This window comes from Saccopteryx bilineata, chromosome 1 (assembly GCF_036850765.1).
Source record: "Saccopteryx bilineata isolate mSacBil1 chromosome 1, mSacBil1_pri_phased_curated, whole genome shotgun sequence".
Lineage (NCBI taxonomy): Eukaryota > Metazoa > Chordata > Mammalia > Chiroptera > Emballonuridae > Saccopteryx > Saccopteryx bilineata.
In genome coordinates, this window is record NC_089490.1 from 10,458,406 (window position 1) to 10,475,648 (window position 17,243).

Consider the following 17,243-nt stretch of genomic DNA (forward strand, 5'->3'; position numbering starts at 1 on the left):
GACACCCCCACGGCCCCTGCTCACCCCCCCCTGGGTCTGTCCCTCCCAGCTGCAGAGGAAGAGGCCCCCAGCCCCACGGAGCCCGGCACGGAGGCCCCGGGGCCCCCCGAGGAGCCCCTGCTGGGGGAGCTGACGCTGACCGGCTCCTCCCCGGACTCGCTGAGCCTCTCCTGGACCGTCCCCCGGGGCCACTTCGACTCCTTTGCCGTCCAGTACAAGGACGGGGACGGGCGGCCCCAGGCGGTGCGTGTCGGGGGCGAGGAGCGGGAGGTCATCGTGCGGGGCCTGGAGCCGGGGCGCAAGTACAAGATGCACCTGTACGGCCTGCACGGGGGCCGGCGCGTGGGCCCCGTGTCCACCGTGGGCCTCACCGGTGAGTGGGGGCAGGGATGGTGGGGAGGGCAGGCCCTGGGAGACCCCCCTGTCACCACACTCCCGACAAGATCAGGTTCCCCACACACTCACGCTTTCTGCACGTCACTTGTCCAGAGGTCTTGGTGATGAGCGGGTTGGTTCAGGGGTTGGTCTGGGTCAGCGCCTGTGCGTCCCTCACCAGACCCTCCGGGTGCTGGCCCTGCAGGCCGGGAGGCCACACTGTGGTAGCATCTCCTCACAACAGGGTCAGACGCTTGTACCATTTGTGGGAGGGGCTCGTCCCGGCATCCCTGGTCTGTCCCAGAGACTCAGCCTCTGTGCTGTGCCCCGGGGCTGTGACAGAGGACCGGAGGGGACAGGGGACATGACATGACAGGTGACAGGTGACAGGAGGTGCTCAGAAGCAGCGTCGTGTCTGGAGCACCCCAACCTCACGATCAGACATCCCCAGACTTAGGGCGGCAGTGAGTCACCTGAGATGGGGGTGCCCTGAGCCAAGCACTGTGGCAGCTCACAGGGACCAACCTTGCACTTGACAGAGACAAGTTCCTATTCTCATGGGGCTCACGGTCATGGGGAGCCAGGCTGTGAACCTGCAAATCCAGCAAGGGGGGACGTGGTATGACAGGAAGCCCTGGGGACCGCTGAGCCCTGAGGTCAGGCAGGTGTCGGTGTGGTGACAGCTAGGAAGGGGGCAAAGCCTGTGTCAGATCAGCAATGTCACAGCGGCTGCAGAGGCCTGGGAGCTAGGAACACCAGGGCACACGAGGCGGTTTGGGGTGAAATGCTCCGAGTAGGGGGATAGTATTGAGATGGGGGTGGGGGGATAGTATTGGGATGGGGGTGGGGGATAGTACTGGGGTTGGGGGTGGGGGATAGTATTGGGATGGGGGTGGGGGATAGTATTGGGATGGGGGTGGGGATAGTATTGGGATGGGGGTGGGGGATGGTACTGGGATGGGGGTGGGGGATAGTATTGGGATGGGGGTGGGGATAGTATTGGGATGGGGGTGGGGGTAGTATTGGGATGGGGGTGGGGGGTAGTATTGGGATGGGGGTGGGGGGTAGTATTGGGATGGGGGGATAGTATTTTGTTTGGGTGGGGGAGGTAGGGGTAGCTCAGGGAGCAGGGGCTCCTCCCAGGGACACAGCTGTGCACAGTTTTCAGTACACGGATTCCGTCAGCTGATCATGTAAAGGCCGTTCTGGTCCCCTGAGCAGGGAGGACAGGAGGGAGGCACACAGCTAAGAGGGGAGGGTGGCCCAAGCCAGGAAGGTTGGGCTACAGGTGTGGAGGGAGAGCGGACAGCAGGGTAACTTCGGAGGGGGGGACACTCAGTCCGTGCAATGGCAGCTGAGGGCAGGACCAGGAGCAGGAAGACGGCAGGGTCTGGTGGGGGAGCGGTTCTGAGCTGTTTGGGAGCAAGGTCATGAGCCAAAGGGACAGAGATGCCCAGGAGACCCCAGGGGAGGGAGCCAAGCGCTCACAGAGGCCATGTGGACCTGTGCTCAGAGGACAGGGAGTGGCCCCAGGTGCTGTAGGTGGTGGCCGAGGCAGTGGAGAAGGGGGTGACAGGAAAGGGAAATTAAAGGACCCGAAAGTCGGAGTTAGAGCCACTGTGGATGGCAAGATTCTGTTTCTCGTCATCTCATTTTTTCACTGGACCCCTTTCTGTGCTGAGCCGAGGACTGAGGAGACCTCACCTGTCTTGTCCCCCGTGTTTCTGTCCAGCTCGAGAGTACGAGGCTGTGACCACCCAAGTCCCCACCACCATGACCCCCGAGCCGCCCACGACACCGCGCCTGGGGGAGCTGACCGTGACCGCCGCCACCCCCGACTCCCTGAGCCTCTCCTGGACCGTCCCCGAGGGCCACTTCGACCACTTCCTGGTCCAGTACAAGAACGGGGACGGGCAGCCCAAGGCGGTGCGGGTGCCGGGACACGAGGACGGGGTCACCGTCTCGGGCCTGGAGCCCGACCACAAGTACAAGATGCACCTGTACGGCGTCCACGACGGCCAGCGCCAGGGCCCCGTCTCTGCCATCGGGGTGACGGGTGAGTGGGCGCTGGGGCCCCGGGGGGGAGCCTGCAGGGGGACCGCACCCTGTGAGGGGGGAGAGGGGGGCAGGGGTTTCCTCTGCTCAAGGCTGGACGTGGTGCCCCCCCAGGACCAGCGGGACCCTGGGCAGAGAAGGGCCTCTGTGGGCTGTGTGGTGACCTCCCTGGGCGCCCACAGCCGATCCCGGGGCTCTGGGCATGTCTGTGAGGTTGGACTGAGTGGGACCGCCCAGCCCCCAGGAGGGCCTTCTCTGGAGTGACCTCAGGGCCAGTGGTGACCGCAGCCTGGGGAAGACCGAGGACACCCCCACGGCCCCTGCTCACCCCCCCCCCCCGTGTCTGTCCCTCCCAGCTGCAGAGGAAGAGGCCCCCAGCCCCACAGAGCCCGGCACGGAGGCCCCGGGGCCCCCCGAGGAGCCCCTGCTGGGGGAGCTGACGCTGACCGGCTCCTCCCCGGACTCGCTGAGCCTCTCCTGGACCGTCCCCCGGGGCCACTTCGACTCCTTTGCCGTCCAGTACAAGGACGGGGACGGGCGGCCCCAGGCGGTGCGTGTCGGGGGCGAGGAGCGGGAGGTCATCGTGCGGGGCCTGGAGCCGGGGCGCAAGTACAAGATGCACCTGTACGGCCTGCACGGGGGCCGGCGCGTGGGCCCCGTGTCCACCGTGGGCCTCACCGGTGAGTGGGGGCAGGGATGGCGGGGAGGGCAGGCCCTGGGAGACCCCCCTGTCACCACACTCCCGACACAATCAGGATCCCCCCATGTTCACGCCGTCTGCACGTCACTTGTCCGGAGGTCTTGGTGACGGGCGGGTTGGTTCAGGGGTTGGTCTGGGTCAGCGCCTGTGCGTCCCTCACCAGACCCTCCGGGTGCTGGCCCTGCAGGCCGGGAGGCCACACTGTGGTAGCATCTCCTCACAACAGGGTCAGACGCTTGTACCATTTGTGGGAGGGGCTCGTCCCAGCATCCCTGGTCTGTCCCAGAGACTCAGCCTCTGTCCTGTGCCCCGGGGCTGTGACAGAGGACCGGAGGGGACAGGGGACATGACATGACAGGTGACAGGTAACAGGAGGTGCTCAGAAGCAGCGTCGTGTCTGGAGCACCCCAACCTCACGATCAGACATCCCCAGACCCAGGACGGCAGTGGGTCACCTGAGACGGGGGTGTCCTGAGCCAAGCACTGTGGCAGCTCACAGGGGCCAACCTTGCACTTGACGGAGAGACAAATTCTCATCCTCATGGGGCTCACGGTCATGGGGAGCCAGGCTGTGAACCTGCAAATCTGGCAGGGGAGAATGTGTTATGACAGGAAGCCCTGGGGACCACTTAGCCCTGAGGTCAGGCAGGTGTTGGCGTGGTGACAGCTAGGAAGGGGGCAAAGCCTGTGTCAGATCAGCAATGTCACAGCAGCTGCAGAGACCTGGGAGCTAGGAACACCAGGGCACACAAGGCGGTTTGGGGTGAAATGCTCCGAGTAGGGGGACAGTATTGGGATGGGGATGGGGGATAGTATTGGGATGGGGGTGGGGGATAGTACTGGGATGGGGGTGGGGGATAGTATTGGGATGGGGTGGGGGATAGTATTGGGATGGGGGTGGGGGATAGTATTGGGATGGGGGTGGGGATAGTATTGAAATGGGGGTGGGGGATAGTATTGGGATGGGGGTGGGGGATAGTATTGGGATAGGGGTGGGGGATAGTATTGGGATAGGGGTGGGGGATAGTATTGGGATGGGGGTGGGGGATAGTATTGGGATGGGGTGGGGGATAGTATTGGGATGGGGTGGGGGATAGTATTGGGATGGGGGTGGGGATAGTATTGAGATGGGGGTGGGGGATAGTATTGGGATGGGGGTGGGGGATAGTATTGGGATGGGGGTGGGGGATAGTATTGGGATGGGGGTGGGGATAGTATTGGGATGGGGGAGGGGATAGTATTGGGATGGGGGTGGGGGATAGTATTGGGATGGGGGTGGGGGATAGTATTGGGATGGGGTGGGGATAGTATTGAGATGGGGGTGGGGGATAGTATGGGATGGGGGTGGGGGATGGTATTGGGATGGGGTGGGGGATGGTATTGGGATGGGGTGGGGGGATGGTATTGGGATGGGGGGTGGGGATAGTATTGGGATGGGGGTGGGGGGATAGTATTGAGATGGGGTGGGGGGGTAGTATTGGGATTGGGGTGGGGGATGGTATTGGGATGGGGGTGGGGGATGGTATTGGGATGGGGTGGGGGATATTATTGGGATGGGCGTGGGGGTAGTATTGAGATGGGGGTAGGGGGTAGTATTCGGATGGGGGTGGGGGTAGTATTGAGATGGGGGTAGGGGGTAGTATTGGGATGGGGTGGGGGATAGTATTGAGCTGGGGGTGGGGATAGTATTGGGATGGATTTGGGGGGGAAGTATTGGGATGGGGTGGGGGATAGTATTGGGATGAGGTAGGATGTAGGGGCAGCTCAGGGAGCAGGGGCTCCTACCGGGGACACAGCTCTGCAGAGTTTTCAGTAGACAGATGCCGTCAACTGACCATGTAAAGGCCTGTTCCGGTCCCCTGAGCAGGGAGGACAGGAGGGAGGCACACGGCTAACCGGGGAGGGTGGCCCAAGCCAGGAAAGTTGGGCTATAGATGTTGAGGGAGAGCGGACAGCAGGGAAACTTCGGAGGGGGGGACACTCAGTCCGTGTGTTGGCAGCTGAGGGCAGGGTCTGGTGGGGGAGCGGTTCTGAGCTGTGTGGGAGCAAGGTCATGAGCCAAAGGGACAGAGATGCCCAGGAGACACCAGGGGAGGGAGCCCAGGGCTCACGGTGGCCATGTGGACCTGTGCTCAGAGGACAGGGAGTGGCCTCTGGGCTGCTGTAGGTGGTGGCAGAGGCAGTGGAGAAGGGGTGACAGGAAGGGGACATTAAAGGGACCTGAAAGTCGGAGTTAGAGCCACTGTGGATGGCAAGATTCTGTTTCTCGTCATCTCATTTTTTCACTGGACCCTTTCTGTGCTGAGCCGAGGACTGAGGAGACCTCACCTGTCTTGTCCCCCGTGTTTCTGTCCAGCTCGAGAGTACGAGGCTGTGACCACCCAAGTCCCCACCACCACGACCCCCGAGCCGCCCACCCAGCCGCGCCTGGGGGAGCTGACCGTGACCGCTGCCACCCCCAACTCCCTGAGCCTCTCCTGGACCGTCCCCGAGGGCCACTTCGACCACTTCCTGGTCCAGTACAAGAACGGGGACGGGCAGCCCAAGGCGGTGCGGGTGCCGGGACACGAGGACGGGGTCACCGTCTCGGGCCTGGAGCCCGACCACAAGTACAAGATGCACCTGTACGGCGTCCACGACGGCCAGCGCCAGGGCCCCGTCTCTGCCATCGGGGTGACGGGTGAGTGGGCGCTGGGGCCCCGGGGGGGTGAGCCTGCAGGGGGACCGCACCCTGTGAGGGGGGAGAGGGGGGCAGGGGTCCCTCTGCTCGAGGCTGGACGTAGTGCCCCCCCAGGACCAGCGGGACCCTGGGCAGAGAAGGGCCTCTGGGGGCTGTGTGGTGACCACCCTGGGCGCCCACAGCCGCCCCCGAGGCTCCGGGCATGTCTGTGAGGTTGGACTGAGTGGGACCACTGGCCCCCAGGAGAGCCTTCTCTGGAGTAACCTCAGGGCCAGTGGTGACCGCAGCCTGGGGAAGACCGAGGACACCCCCACGGCCCCTGCTCATCCCCCCCCCCCGTGTCTGTCCCTCCCAGCTGCAGAGGAAGAGGCCCCCAGCCCCACAGAGCCCGGCACGGAGGCCCCGGGGCCCCCCGAGGAGCCCCTGCTGGGGGAGCTGACGCTGACCGGCTCCTCCCCGGACTCGCTGAGCCTCTCCTGGACCGTCCCCCGGGGCCACTTCGACTCCTTTGCCGTCCAGTACAAGGACGGGGACGGGCGGCCCCAGGCGGTGCGTGTCGGGGGTGAGGAGCGGGAGGTCATCGTGCGGGGCCTGGAGCCGGGGCGCAAGTACAAGATGCACCTGTACGGCCTGCACAGGGGCCGGCGCGTGGGCCCCGTGTCCACCGTGGGCCTCACCGGTGAGTGGGGGCAGGGATGGCGGGGAAGGTAGGCCCTGGGAGACGCCCCTGTCACCACACTCCCATCAAGATCAGGTTCCCCGCACACTCACGCCTTCTGCACGTCACTTGTCTGAAGTTCTTTTTTTTTTTTTTTTTTTTTTTTCTGAAGCTAGAGACAGGGAGAGAGAGTCAGACAGACTCCCGCATGCGCCCAACCGGGATCCACCCGGCACGCCCACCAGGGGGCGACGCTCTGCCCCTCCGGGGCATCACTCTGTTGTGACCAGAGCCACTCTAGCGCCTGGGGCAGAGGCCAAGGAGCCATCCCCAGCGCCCGGGCCATCTTTGCTCCAGTGGAACCTCCGCTGCGGAAGGGGAAGAAAGAGAGAGAGGAAGGAGAGGGGGAGGGGTGGAGAAGGAGATGGGCCCTTCTCCTGTGTGCCCTGGCCGGGAATCGAACCGGGGACTTCTGCACGCCAGGCTGACGCTCTACCACTGAGCCAACAGGCCAGGGCCTGTCTGGAGTTCTTGGTGATGAGCAGGTTGGTTCAGGGGTTGGTCTGGGTCAGCACCTGTGCGTCCCTCACCAGACCCTCCGGGTGCTGGCCCTGCCAGCCGGGAGGCCACACTGTGGTAGCAGCTCCTCACAACAGGGTCAGACGCTTGTACCATTTGTGGGAGGGGCTCGTACCGGCATCCCTGGTCTGTCCCAGAGACTCAGCCTCTGTCCTGTGCCCTGGGGCTGTGACAGAGGACAGGAGGGGACAGGTGACAGGAGACAGATGACAGGAGATGCTCAGAAGCAGTGTCGTGTCTGGAGCACCCCAACCTCACGGTCAGACATCCCCAGATCAGGACGGCAGTGAGTCACCCAAGACGGGGGTGTCCTGAGCCAAGCACTGTGGCAGCTCACAGGGGCCAACCTTGCACTTGACAGAGAGACAAATTCTCATCCTCATGGGGCTCACGGTCATGGGGAGCCAGGCTGTGAACCAGCAAATCTGGCAGGGGGGGACGTGGTATGACAGGAAGCCCTGGGGACCGCTGAGCCCTGAGGTCAGGCAGGTGTTGGCGTAGTGACGGCTAGGAAGGGGGCAAAGCGTGTGTCAGATCAGCAATGTCACAGCGGCTGCAGAGGCCTGGGAGCTAGGAACACCAGGGCACACGAGGCGGTTTTGGGTGAAATGCTCCAAGTAGGGGGATAGTATTGGGATGGGGGTGGGGATAGTATTGGGATGGGGGTGGGGGGATAGTATTGGGATGGGGGTGGGGGATAGTATTGAGATGGGGTGGGGGATAGTACTGGGATGGGGGTGGGGATAGTATTGGGATGGGGTGGAGGATAGTATTGGGATGGGGGTGGGGATAGTATTGGGATGGGGTGGGGGATAGTACTGGGATGGGGGTGGGGATAGTATTGGGATGGGGTGGAGGATAGTATTGTGATGGGGGTGGGGATAGTATTGGGATGGGGTGGGGATGGTATTGGGATGGGGTGGGGGATAGTACTGGGATGGGGGTGGGGATAGTATTGAGATGGGGTGGGGGGTAGTATTGGGATGGGGGTGGGGGATAGTATTGGGATGGGGTGGGGGATAGTATTGGGATGGGGGTGGGGATGGTATTGGGGTGGGGGTGGGGGTGGAATTGGGATGGGGTGGGAATGGTATTGGGGTGGGGGTGGGGATAGTATTGGGATGGGGGTGGGGGGTATATTGGGATGGGGTGGGGGAGGTAGGGGCAGCTCAGGGAGCAGGGGCTCCTTCTGGGGACACAGCTGTGCATAGTTTTCAGTAGACGGATGCCGTCAGCTGACCATGTAAAGGCCCGTTCCGGTCCCCTGAGCAGGGAGGACAGGAGGGACGCACACAGCTAAGAGGGGAGGGTGGCCCAAGCCAGGAAGGTTGGGCTACAGGTGTGGAGGGAGAGCGGACAGCAGGGGAACTTCGGAGGGGGGGACACTCAGTCTGTGCGATGGCAGCTAAGGGCAGGACCAGGAGCAGGAAGATGGCAGGGTCTGGTGGGGGAGCGGTTCTGAGCTGTTTGGGAGCAAGGTCATGAGCCAAAGGGACAGGGATGCCCAGGAGACCCCAGGGGAGGGAGCCCAGGGCTCACAGGGGCCATGCGGACCTGTGCTCAGAGGACAGGGAGTAGCCCCTGGCTGCTGTGGGTGGTGGCTGAGGCAATGGAGAAGGGGTGACAGGAAGGGGACATTAAAGGACCCGAGAGTCGGAGTTAGAGCCACTGTGGATGGCAAGATTCTGTTTCTCGTCATCTCATTTTTTCACTGGACCCTTTCCTGTGCTGAGCCGAGGACTGAGGAGACCTCACCTGTCTTGTCCCCCGTGTTTCTGTCCAGCTCGAGAGTACGAGGCTGTGACCACCCAAGTCCCCACCACCACGACCCCCGAGCCGCCCACCCAGCCGCGCCTGGGGGAGCTGACCGTGACCGCCGTCACCCCCGACTCCCTGAGCCTCTCCTGGACCGTCCCCGAGGGCCACTTCGACCACTTCCTGGTCCAGTACAAGAACGGGGACGGGCAGCCCAAGGCGGTGCGGGTGCCGGGACACGAGGACGGGGTCACCGTCTCGGGCCTGGAGCCCGACCACAAGTACAAGATGCACCTGTACGGCCTGCACGGGGGCCGGCGCGTGGGTCCCGTGTCCACCGTGGGCCTCACCGGTGAGTGTGGAGGGCCTGTTTCCATTTCCTCACCCTGTGGCCCCCAGCTCCCTGTGCAGATGACAGTCCTTGCTGCAGTGACCCGTGTCCCCACATGGTTAGCGTAAGACCCAGGAAGAGCCGTTCACGGGGACGGGGCTACAACCAGCTGCACAGCCTGAGGAGGCCTTTGGCTTTCTGTGCCTCAGTTTCCTCCTGTGGAGAACGGATCACAGTGCCCACCTCACGGAAGTGGTGCGAGGGCCCGGCCCAGAGTGGACATGACGTCCGTTTCTGCCACTGTGGTGACTGCATCTGTCCTCACGCTGGGCTGTGTGTCCCTTCTGGCTGTGCCGGCTGCTTAGGTGGTCAGAGTGCATGAGACACTGGTCCCCCCATTGGTGCAGCCGGCGGTCCCTCTCCCGCCCCCGGGGGACGCCTAGTACCGCAGGGAAGAACACCCCCCACCCGTCTCAGGCCCAGGCACGGGCCACCTGGCCGCCATCAGCTCCCCAGCCTGGTCCCTCTTCTCCAGAGCCTCCCGTGACCTGCCCTGCTTGGTCTGGTCACAGCTGGGGTGTCTCCTTTTCCTTTTGTTCACTGAAAGATTTTGTTTGCTTGCGAGAGAAACAGTGTCAGAAAGGGACAGGCACAGACAGGCAGGGAGGGAGAGGAGAAGCATCGGTTCTTTGTTGCGGCTCCTTAGTTGTTCATTGACTGCTTTCTCCTATGTGCCTTGACGGGGGGTGGGGGGCTACAGCAGAGCGAGGGACCCCTTGCTCAAGCCAGCAACCTTGGGCTCAAGCCAGCGACCCTGTGTTTCAAGCTTGGGACCTCAGGACCTCAGCATCCCAGGCCGATGCTCTACCCTCTGCGCCACCACCGGTCAGGCTGAAGCAGGTTTTTATCCGTCTGAACCTGGTCTCCACAGGAGCCAGGGAAATACGCTCTTGGGAGCCCCGTCCACCCCCCCACCCCCTGCCACCCGCCTGTTGGGACCAGCTTCCAGGCTCGGTAATGCTGCAGGGCCTCCCAGGCCCAGCTCGGTCTGGGCAACGGGGACCACGAGGTCCCGACTTCAGGCTCTCCTGGCCCAGACGTGCAGACCCCTCGTTTTCAGACATTTGCGGAGCGACCCCTGGGTGCCGGGGGCACGGCCAGGAGCAGCCAGAGCCCCTGCCTGTGGAACTCTCCTTCCAGCGGAGGCTGACGGGCACCCAGGGTAGGTGACAGTGACAGTGACAGCCGAGGAGAAATGCCGGCCCGGCAGGTGGGTGGCTGGGAAGGTGGCAGCTGAGGGACGGGCTGAAGGAGGGAGAGGAGGAGCCAGCAGGCCCTTGGGGACAAGCGCCCGGGGCAGAGGGAAGGTGCCCGAGTGTCTGTGGACCGGCCCGGAATGTTCTAGGGACTGGGGGTCGGGGGTCGGGGGGAGAGAGGAATGTGTGAGACTCAGAGGCATCTTAGGGATGTGGCTTTTGCTCTGAGAGGGACGTCATGGTGGGCATGTCTCCAGCTAATGTGTGGACGGCGGGAGCAGAGAGGAGGGGCGAGGGTGTGAGGGGGGTAGTTTAGGGGACCGTCCTACTGTCCCGGGGGAGCTCACGGTGCCCGGAGATGGCGCTGGTGGAGGTCCAGCCTGTGTGAGTACGTAGTGCGTGACCCTCTCGGCCGTGGGCGTGCGCGAGAGGAGGGCGCTGCAGGACTGAAGAAAACACACACAGGACACCACATAGGGCCTGACCAGGCAGTGGCGCAGTGGATAGAGCGTTGGACTGGGATGCGGAGGACCCAGGTTTGAGACCCCAAGGTCGCCAGCTTGAGCACGGGCTCATCTGGTTTGAGCAAAAGCCCACCAGCTTGGACCCAAGGTCGCTGGCTCCAGCAAGGGGTCACTCGGTCTGCTGAAGGCCTGTGGTCAAGGCACATATGAGAAAGCAATCAATGAACAACTAAGGTGTTGCAACGCGCAACGAAAAACTAACGATTGATGCTTCTCATCTCTCTGTTCCTGTCTGCCCCTATCTATCCCTCTCTCTGACTCTGTCTGTCTCTGTGAAAAAAACAAAAAAACCACAAAAAAAAAAAAAAAACAGAGAAAAGATGGGTCCAGGGCGCCGCCAGCCTCCAGGACTGAGAGCCCAGATCTCTGCAGCCTCATCGTAATTATTCGTGTCTTTGCTCATCAAGCAGATTAGCAGAGCCTGGGTCAGATTGGAATGGATTCAGGTGCAGAACTAATCCTTTTCAGACGTGCAGGAAATGACGATAGGAATCAGCTGCTTCCTTTAAACAATCCTACCAGTGCTGGCCGGGGCGGTGTTCTGTCCCCCCCACTGGACTGGGCGTTCCAAAGTCCGCACCAGAGACTCCTCTCGCCACAACGATCTAATTCCCAGCCGTTTTCCCACACAGCCCCCTTTCTGTTTTTGTATAGCCGTGTGAGCAGTCTTTGCAGCCTCCTTCTGAATTGATTGTCGGAGGGTTTCTTGCGAGCGCCTGAGGAAGTCTCTGTAAGCAGAGCAAAAAAGTGCAACCATCCTGTTGGGGGCCGCCACCCAAGTTTTCTGCTGCCCCAGCTGTTCCTCTGCTTCTCGGCACAGATGTTCTATCCGCCCCCGGGTTGGAAGAGTCCCTGCTTCATTGTTTGCATCGGTCCCGCCAGACGGGCGGTCTGGAGGGTCAGTCCCTCCATCTGCACGGTTGGGGGTTCCGGGTTGTAGGTGGATCTTCTCCGTTTTCTCTGGCTTATGAGAAGGTTTGACTCGAGGAGAGGGTACCTCCCCCCCGTGGGGCTCCTCCTGTAGAGGGTGAGATACAAGCAAAGTCCCGTCTCCAGGTTAACCACTGTCCCGTTGCCCAAAGATTGGTCCCCGGCTCCTGCCGCCATATAAGTGGGTGTTGTGAAACGGACGATAAGAATTGGAGTAATGCTGATCCGCGGCTGTGGAGGCCAAGAAGGTGGATCGTTCGAAAAATTAAGAGTAAAACAAGAAGAAACGTCAGCTCTTGTTAAGGGAAGGATGACCGTAGACGGATCACATCCTACAAGTTGTCGAATCCGTTCTCTGCCTTTGAGAATAAGTGAGGACATGAGATCAAGATGAGGAGAGAGAGATTTGACAGTAGATTAGTTCCACGTTGCCGTAAGGCTTATTTCAGTTCCTTCAGTATTTTAAAAGGAACTGACTCTTGGGTGAAGTCAAACACCATTAGGATTTTGGGGATCCACCCAGGAGCCCCTCTCTTCGTAACTGTCACTGGAAAAGCCATCTGTGACACATCCAAATCTCCCTCTCTCTGGGCCTGGAATATTCCTTTCTGAAGAGCTGGTAACATGGCAGTGACCCCCTAGATACAAAAACAGGCGGAGGAGGGGGCGGCAAAGGTTCCCCAAAATCAATGAAAGGAGATGGCGAGAAGGTTTGTCACCCTTCGGAGCACTTTCAGGCTCAGCGTATTTAATCTCCCCACGTTCTTCATCTCCCTCATCATCATCATCATCATCATATTGCAAAAGTTCTAAAACAGATTTAACTAAGGTCCAAGTTTGCTGGATAGTAACCGGCCACAGATCACCTTGAGTATATAATTTTCGGCTCTTTTCCTCCCTTTCCCCGTCGTGTAAATCTAGACTTCCTAAAGCAGGAACCAAGTGCAGTGCTTCTCAGTCACTTGTGATCATTCTGAAAGTTTCCTTCGCTGCTTTAGCCCCGCCAGCCGTCAACAACTGTTTTCAGAGACAGACATAGGGATGGCAGTTAATAACACTGTCTCCACTGTCCCCGTTCCCCCTGGTCACCCTGTATTTTCCGAGGACGTCCTTACCGCTTTCCTGTAACGGACAGAACCGGGGCCTCTGTTTCCTCTCGGGGCCCAGCAGTTATTTCCTTACTGTATTTATCGCTCCGGGGATCCTTCTTCCAGTCGGGTCCCTGTTTAGGCACCAGTTGCTGAGACCCGCTCGGCAATGGGGGTGCACGAGAGGAAGGCGCTGCAGGACTTGAGAGAAACACACAAGACACAACATAGAGAAAAGATGGGTCCAGGGGCCTCCCTGCCTCCAGGACTGAGAGCCCAGATCTCTGCAGCCTCATCGTATTTATTTGTGTCTTTGCTCATCAAGCAGATTAGCAGAGCCTGGGTCAAATTACCCTAGAATGGATCCAGGTGCAGAGAAGGATGATGAACTAAAATCTTTCAGGTGTGGCCCTGGCCGGTTGGCTCAGTAGTAGAGTGTTGGCCTGGCATACAGGAGTCCTGGGTTCGATTCCCGGCCAGGGCACACAGGAGAAGCACCCATCTGCTTCTCCACCCCTCCCCCTCTCCTTCCTCTCTGTCTCTCTCTTCCCCTCCCGCAGCCAAGGCTCCACTGGAGCAAAGTTGGCCCAGGGGCTGAGGATGACTCCTTGGCCTCTGCCACAGGCACTAGAATGGCTCTGGTCGCAACAGAGCAACGCCCCAGATGAGCAGAGCATCGCCCCCTGGTGGGCGTGCCGGGTGGATCCCAGTCGGGTGCATGCGGGAGTCTGACTGCCTCCCCGTTTCCAACTTCAGAGAAAAAAAAAAGTCTTTCAGGCATGCAGGAAAAGGCTACAGGGATCAGCTGCTTCCATTAAACAGTCTTACCAGTGCTCGCAGGGACAGCGCTCTGCCCCCACAGGACTTGGCCTTCCAAACTCCGCCCCAAAGACTTGTCTCAGGATCACAGCCTAATTCCCAGCCATTTTCCTACAATGTTGTGCCCATAATACTGGGCCCTGGGCCCAGCTGGGGTCGGAGAGGACTCAGGACGGTGCTGGGCAGGCAGCTAGCTGTGGTTGTGCTGATGTGGGGGGGGTTGGGAGGGAGCGTTCCGGACTGTTGCATGTGGGGCGCCAACTGGGCACCCGAGGAGGATGCTGCACAGTCGGGCGGTCGGCAGGGAGGTCCAGACAGTGGGTGGCATTGGGCAGCCATGGAAGTTCAGCCACTGTCCCGGGTCTCAGTGACACCGCTCCCCACCAGCACAGCCGCAGGGCCCGGCGGGGACTTGGCGAAGGGCTGGCAGCCAGGCGGGCACTGCTGGTCAGTGTCACTCTGCACCAGACTCACCGGGCAGGCGTCACGAAAACCACGGACAGAATTACCACCAGGGGGAGGAAGGGCTCTTCCTAACAGCCTCCCACCCTCTCTGTCTCAGCTCCGCAACCAGAAGAGGCTCCTGCCGCCACGGAGCCACCCCCGGAGCCACGCCTGGGGGACCTCACCGTGACAGACGTGGCCCCCAGCTCCGTGGGCCTCGCCTGGACGGTCCCCGAGGGCCAGTTTGACTCCTTCCTGGTGCAGTACAAGGACAGGGACGGGCAGCTCCAGGTGGTGCCTGTGGCCGCGGACCAGCGTGAGGCCACCGTCCCGGGCCTGGAGCCCGCACGCAGATACAAGATGAGCGTGTTCGGGCTTCACAGTGGGCAGCGCGTGGGCCCCGTCTCTGTGGTAGCCGTGACGGGTGAGTGAGGGGACAGGCAGTCCCCAACCCTGGTCGCTCAGAGTCCCTCACCTGCAGCCTGGCTCTCGGGTCCTGCCTCATGGCCTCCGCGGGTCCCCCCGGGGGGGAAGGGTCACAGGCATTGTCGTCTGTCCCCTGATTCCGTGGCCCCTCCCCCGGCTGGAACCGTCCCTGACTTTCGGTCCCCACCTCCACTCCACCCCTCCCCCAGGTCACATGTCTTCTCACCTGACCCAAACCCAGTGTGGACGGTCCCTGTCCCTCTCTGACCGTCCACGGCTGCTTCCTCCCTTCTCTTACGAGCCCGCTGTGACTTGGGCACAGTTGCCACCTTGCTGTCCTATGTGTCGGGGTTAAATGGCAGCCATCACTAGAATCCCTGGTCAGAGGGGCTCAGCCCCCTCCTGGAAGTGGTCCGAGGGCCTTCTGGCCCCTCGTGGCTCCCTGGGCACCAGATGCCACTGTGTTTGTGCCATGGTGTCTGGTGGTGAGCAGGGACCCCCTCTCAGAGCAGTGTTTTCAGAACTAGAAAACAGAATAACCTGGGCTTGCAAAGGAAACCAATTATATCGACGTACACTTATCAAAATACTTTTAAATCCAAGTTTAAGACTTCGTCCTGGGGGCATGACTTTATTTGTTCATGAAGTAGCAAGGCTTAGGGGCACATCTGAGAGTAGTGATTAAGTGTAACTGGTATTTGGAAGTCTCTGTGGTAATGTTAAGCTGATGTGCAAACATCGGTGAGTCCTACTGGCGACAAAGTTGCAGGCGCTGCTAGTGTGCCCAGTGGGTGGGTTTCCCATGTTCCTGGTTGAAGGAAGTGCTACATTGAGTTTCCCATGTTCCTGGTTGAAGGAACTGCTACATTGAGTTTCCCATGTTCCTGGTTGAAGGAAGTGCTACATTGAATTTCCCATGTTCCTGGTTGAAGGAAGTGCTACATTGAGTTTCCCATGTTCCTGGTTGAAGGAAGTGCTACATTGAGTTTCCCATGTTCCTGGTTGAAGGAACTGCTACATTGAGTTTCCCATGTTCCTGGTTGAAGGAAGTGCTACATTGAGTTTCCCATGTTCCTGGTTGAAGGAACTGCTACATTGAGTTTCCCATGCTCCTGGTTGAAGGAAGTGCTACATTTCACTTAGAGGTCCCTCAAGATGTAACTGTCGCTCGTCTCAGTTAGAGACCCCCCCCCACCTCCGGGAGCCCTGGGAACGCAGAGCCCGGTGGGGGCGGTTGTCCTGTGGGAGAGCCCAGCCCTGGTCTTTGTCTTCCCCACCCCAGCGCCCCTCCCAACGGCCGCGGCCACGGAATCCCGCCAGGAGCCGCGCCTGGGGGAGCTGACGGTGACGGAGGTCAGCCCGGACTCCGTGGGCCTGGCGTGGACGGTGCCTGAGGGCGCATTCGACTCCTTCCTGGTGCAGTACAAGGACAGGGACGGGCAGCCCCGGGGGGTGCCCGTGGCCGCGGACCAGCGCGAGGCCACCGTCCCCGGCCTGGAGCCCAGCAGGAAGTACAAGTTCCTGCTCTTTGGGATCCAGAATGGAAGACGCCGCGGCCCCGTCACCGTGGAGGCGAGAACGGGTGAGACGGGCCCCCTGTTCACTCTGCCTAGCCCCGTCCCTCCTGCCGGTCCGGTCCTCTCCTCTGTTCTGGTGGCCCCGTCACCGTGGAGGCGAGAACGGGTGAGACGGGCCCCCTGTTCACTCTGCCTAGCCCTGTCCCTCCTGCCGGTCCGGTCCTCTCCTCTGTTCTGGTGGCCCCGTCACCGTGGAGGCAAGAACGGGTGAGGTCCTGGCCGGTTGGCTCAGTGGTAGAGCGTCGGCCTGGCGTGTAGAAGTCCCGGGTTTGATTCCCTGCCAGGGCACACAGGAGAAGCGCCCATCTGCTTCTCCACCCCTCCCCCTCTCCTTCCTCTCTGTCTCTCTCTTCCCCTCCCGCAGCCAAGGCTCCATTGGAGCAAAGATGGCCCGGACGCTGGGGATGGCTCTTTGGCCTCTGCCCCAGGCGCTAGAGTGGCTCTGGTCGCGGCAGAGCAACACCCCAGAGGGGCAGAGCATCGCCCCCTGGTGGGCGTGCCGGGTGGATCCCGGTCGGGTACATGCGGGAGTCTGTCTGACTGTCTCTCCCCGTTTCTAGCTTCGGAAAAATACAAAAAAAAAAAAAAAAGAACGGGTGAGACGGGCCCCCTGTTCGCTCTGCCTGGCCCCGTCCCTCCTGCTGGTCTGGTCCTCTCCTCTGTTCTGGTTCATTGGAAAACACCCACTGCCCACCTGGTCCCAGGCTCGTGCGAGCCAGAACAGTGGGCCCGTTCCTGGACCTGTTCCCCTGCGGCTTTCCTGGTCTTTTCGTCTTTTTGTAACCCCCACTTCTGCTGGATGAGGGACCACCCTGCAGACCTGTCCTGGAGGGTGGGGCTCGGGGGACAGCTGCTGGCAGGGGGCACAGGGGGCGGAGCCTTCCCTGCCGCTCTGGGCCCTGTGGGTCCTCAGCCCCGTGAGTCCGCCACCTCCCCTGTGAGGCTCCCCTGGGTTCTCGCCCTGCTGGCTCAGGCCTGCTGGGTCCCTCATCTGCCTCCCCACAAGAACCCCTCCCTCCCCGGTCCCCCCCTTGGGGCCCCAGGAG

General features: G+C 61.4%; 1 protein-coding gene across 1 annotated transcript in view; it reads left to right on the plus strand.

Moving 5' to 3' along the window:
* The window catches only part of TNXB (tenascin XB), a 77,646-nt gene that overhangs the window by 37,448 nt on the left and 22,955 nt on the right, over positions 1-17,243 (plus strand). Inside the window, exons 13-20 of the mRNA XM_066260794.1 lie at positions 50-373; positions 2,108-2,431; positions 2,787-3,110; positions 5,487-5,810; positions 6,166-6,489; positions 8,831-9,154; positions 14,313-14,618; positions 15,903-16,202. Coding sequence (XP_066116891.1) covers positions 50-373; positions 2,108-2,431; positions 2,787-3,110; positions 5,487-5,810; positions 6,166-6,489; positions 8,831-9,154; positions 14,313-14,618; positions 15,903-16,202 — 2,550 coding nt within the window. The remainder of the gene's footprint in view (positions 1-49; positions 374-2,107; positions 2,432-2,786; positions 3,111-5,486; positions 5,811-6,165; positions 6,490-8,830; positions 9,155-14,312; positions 14,619-15,902; positions 16,203-17,243) is intronic.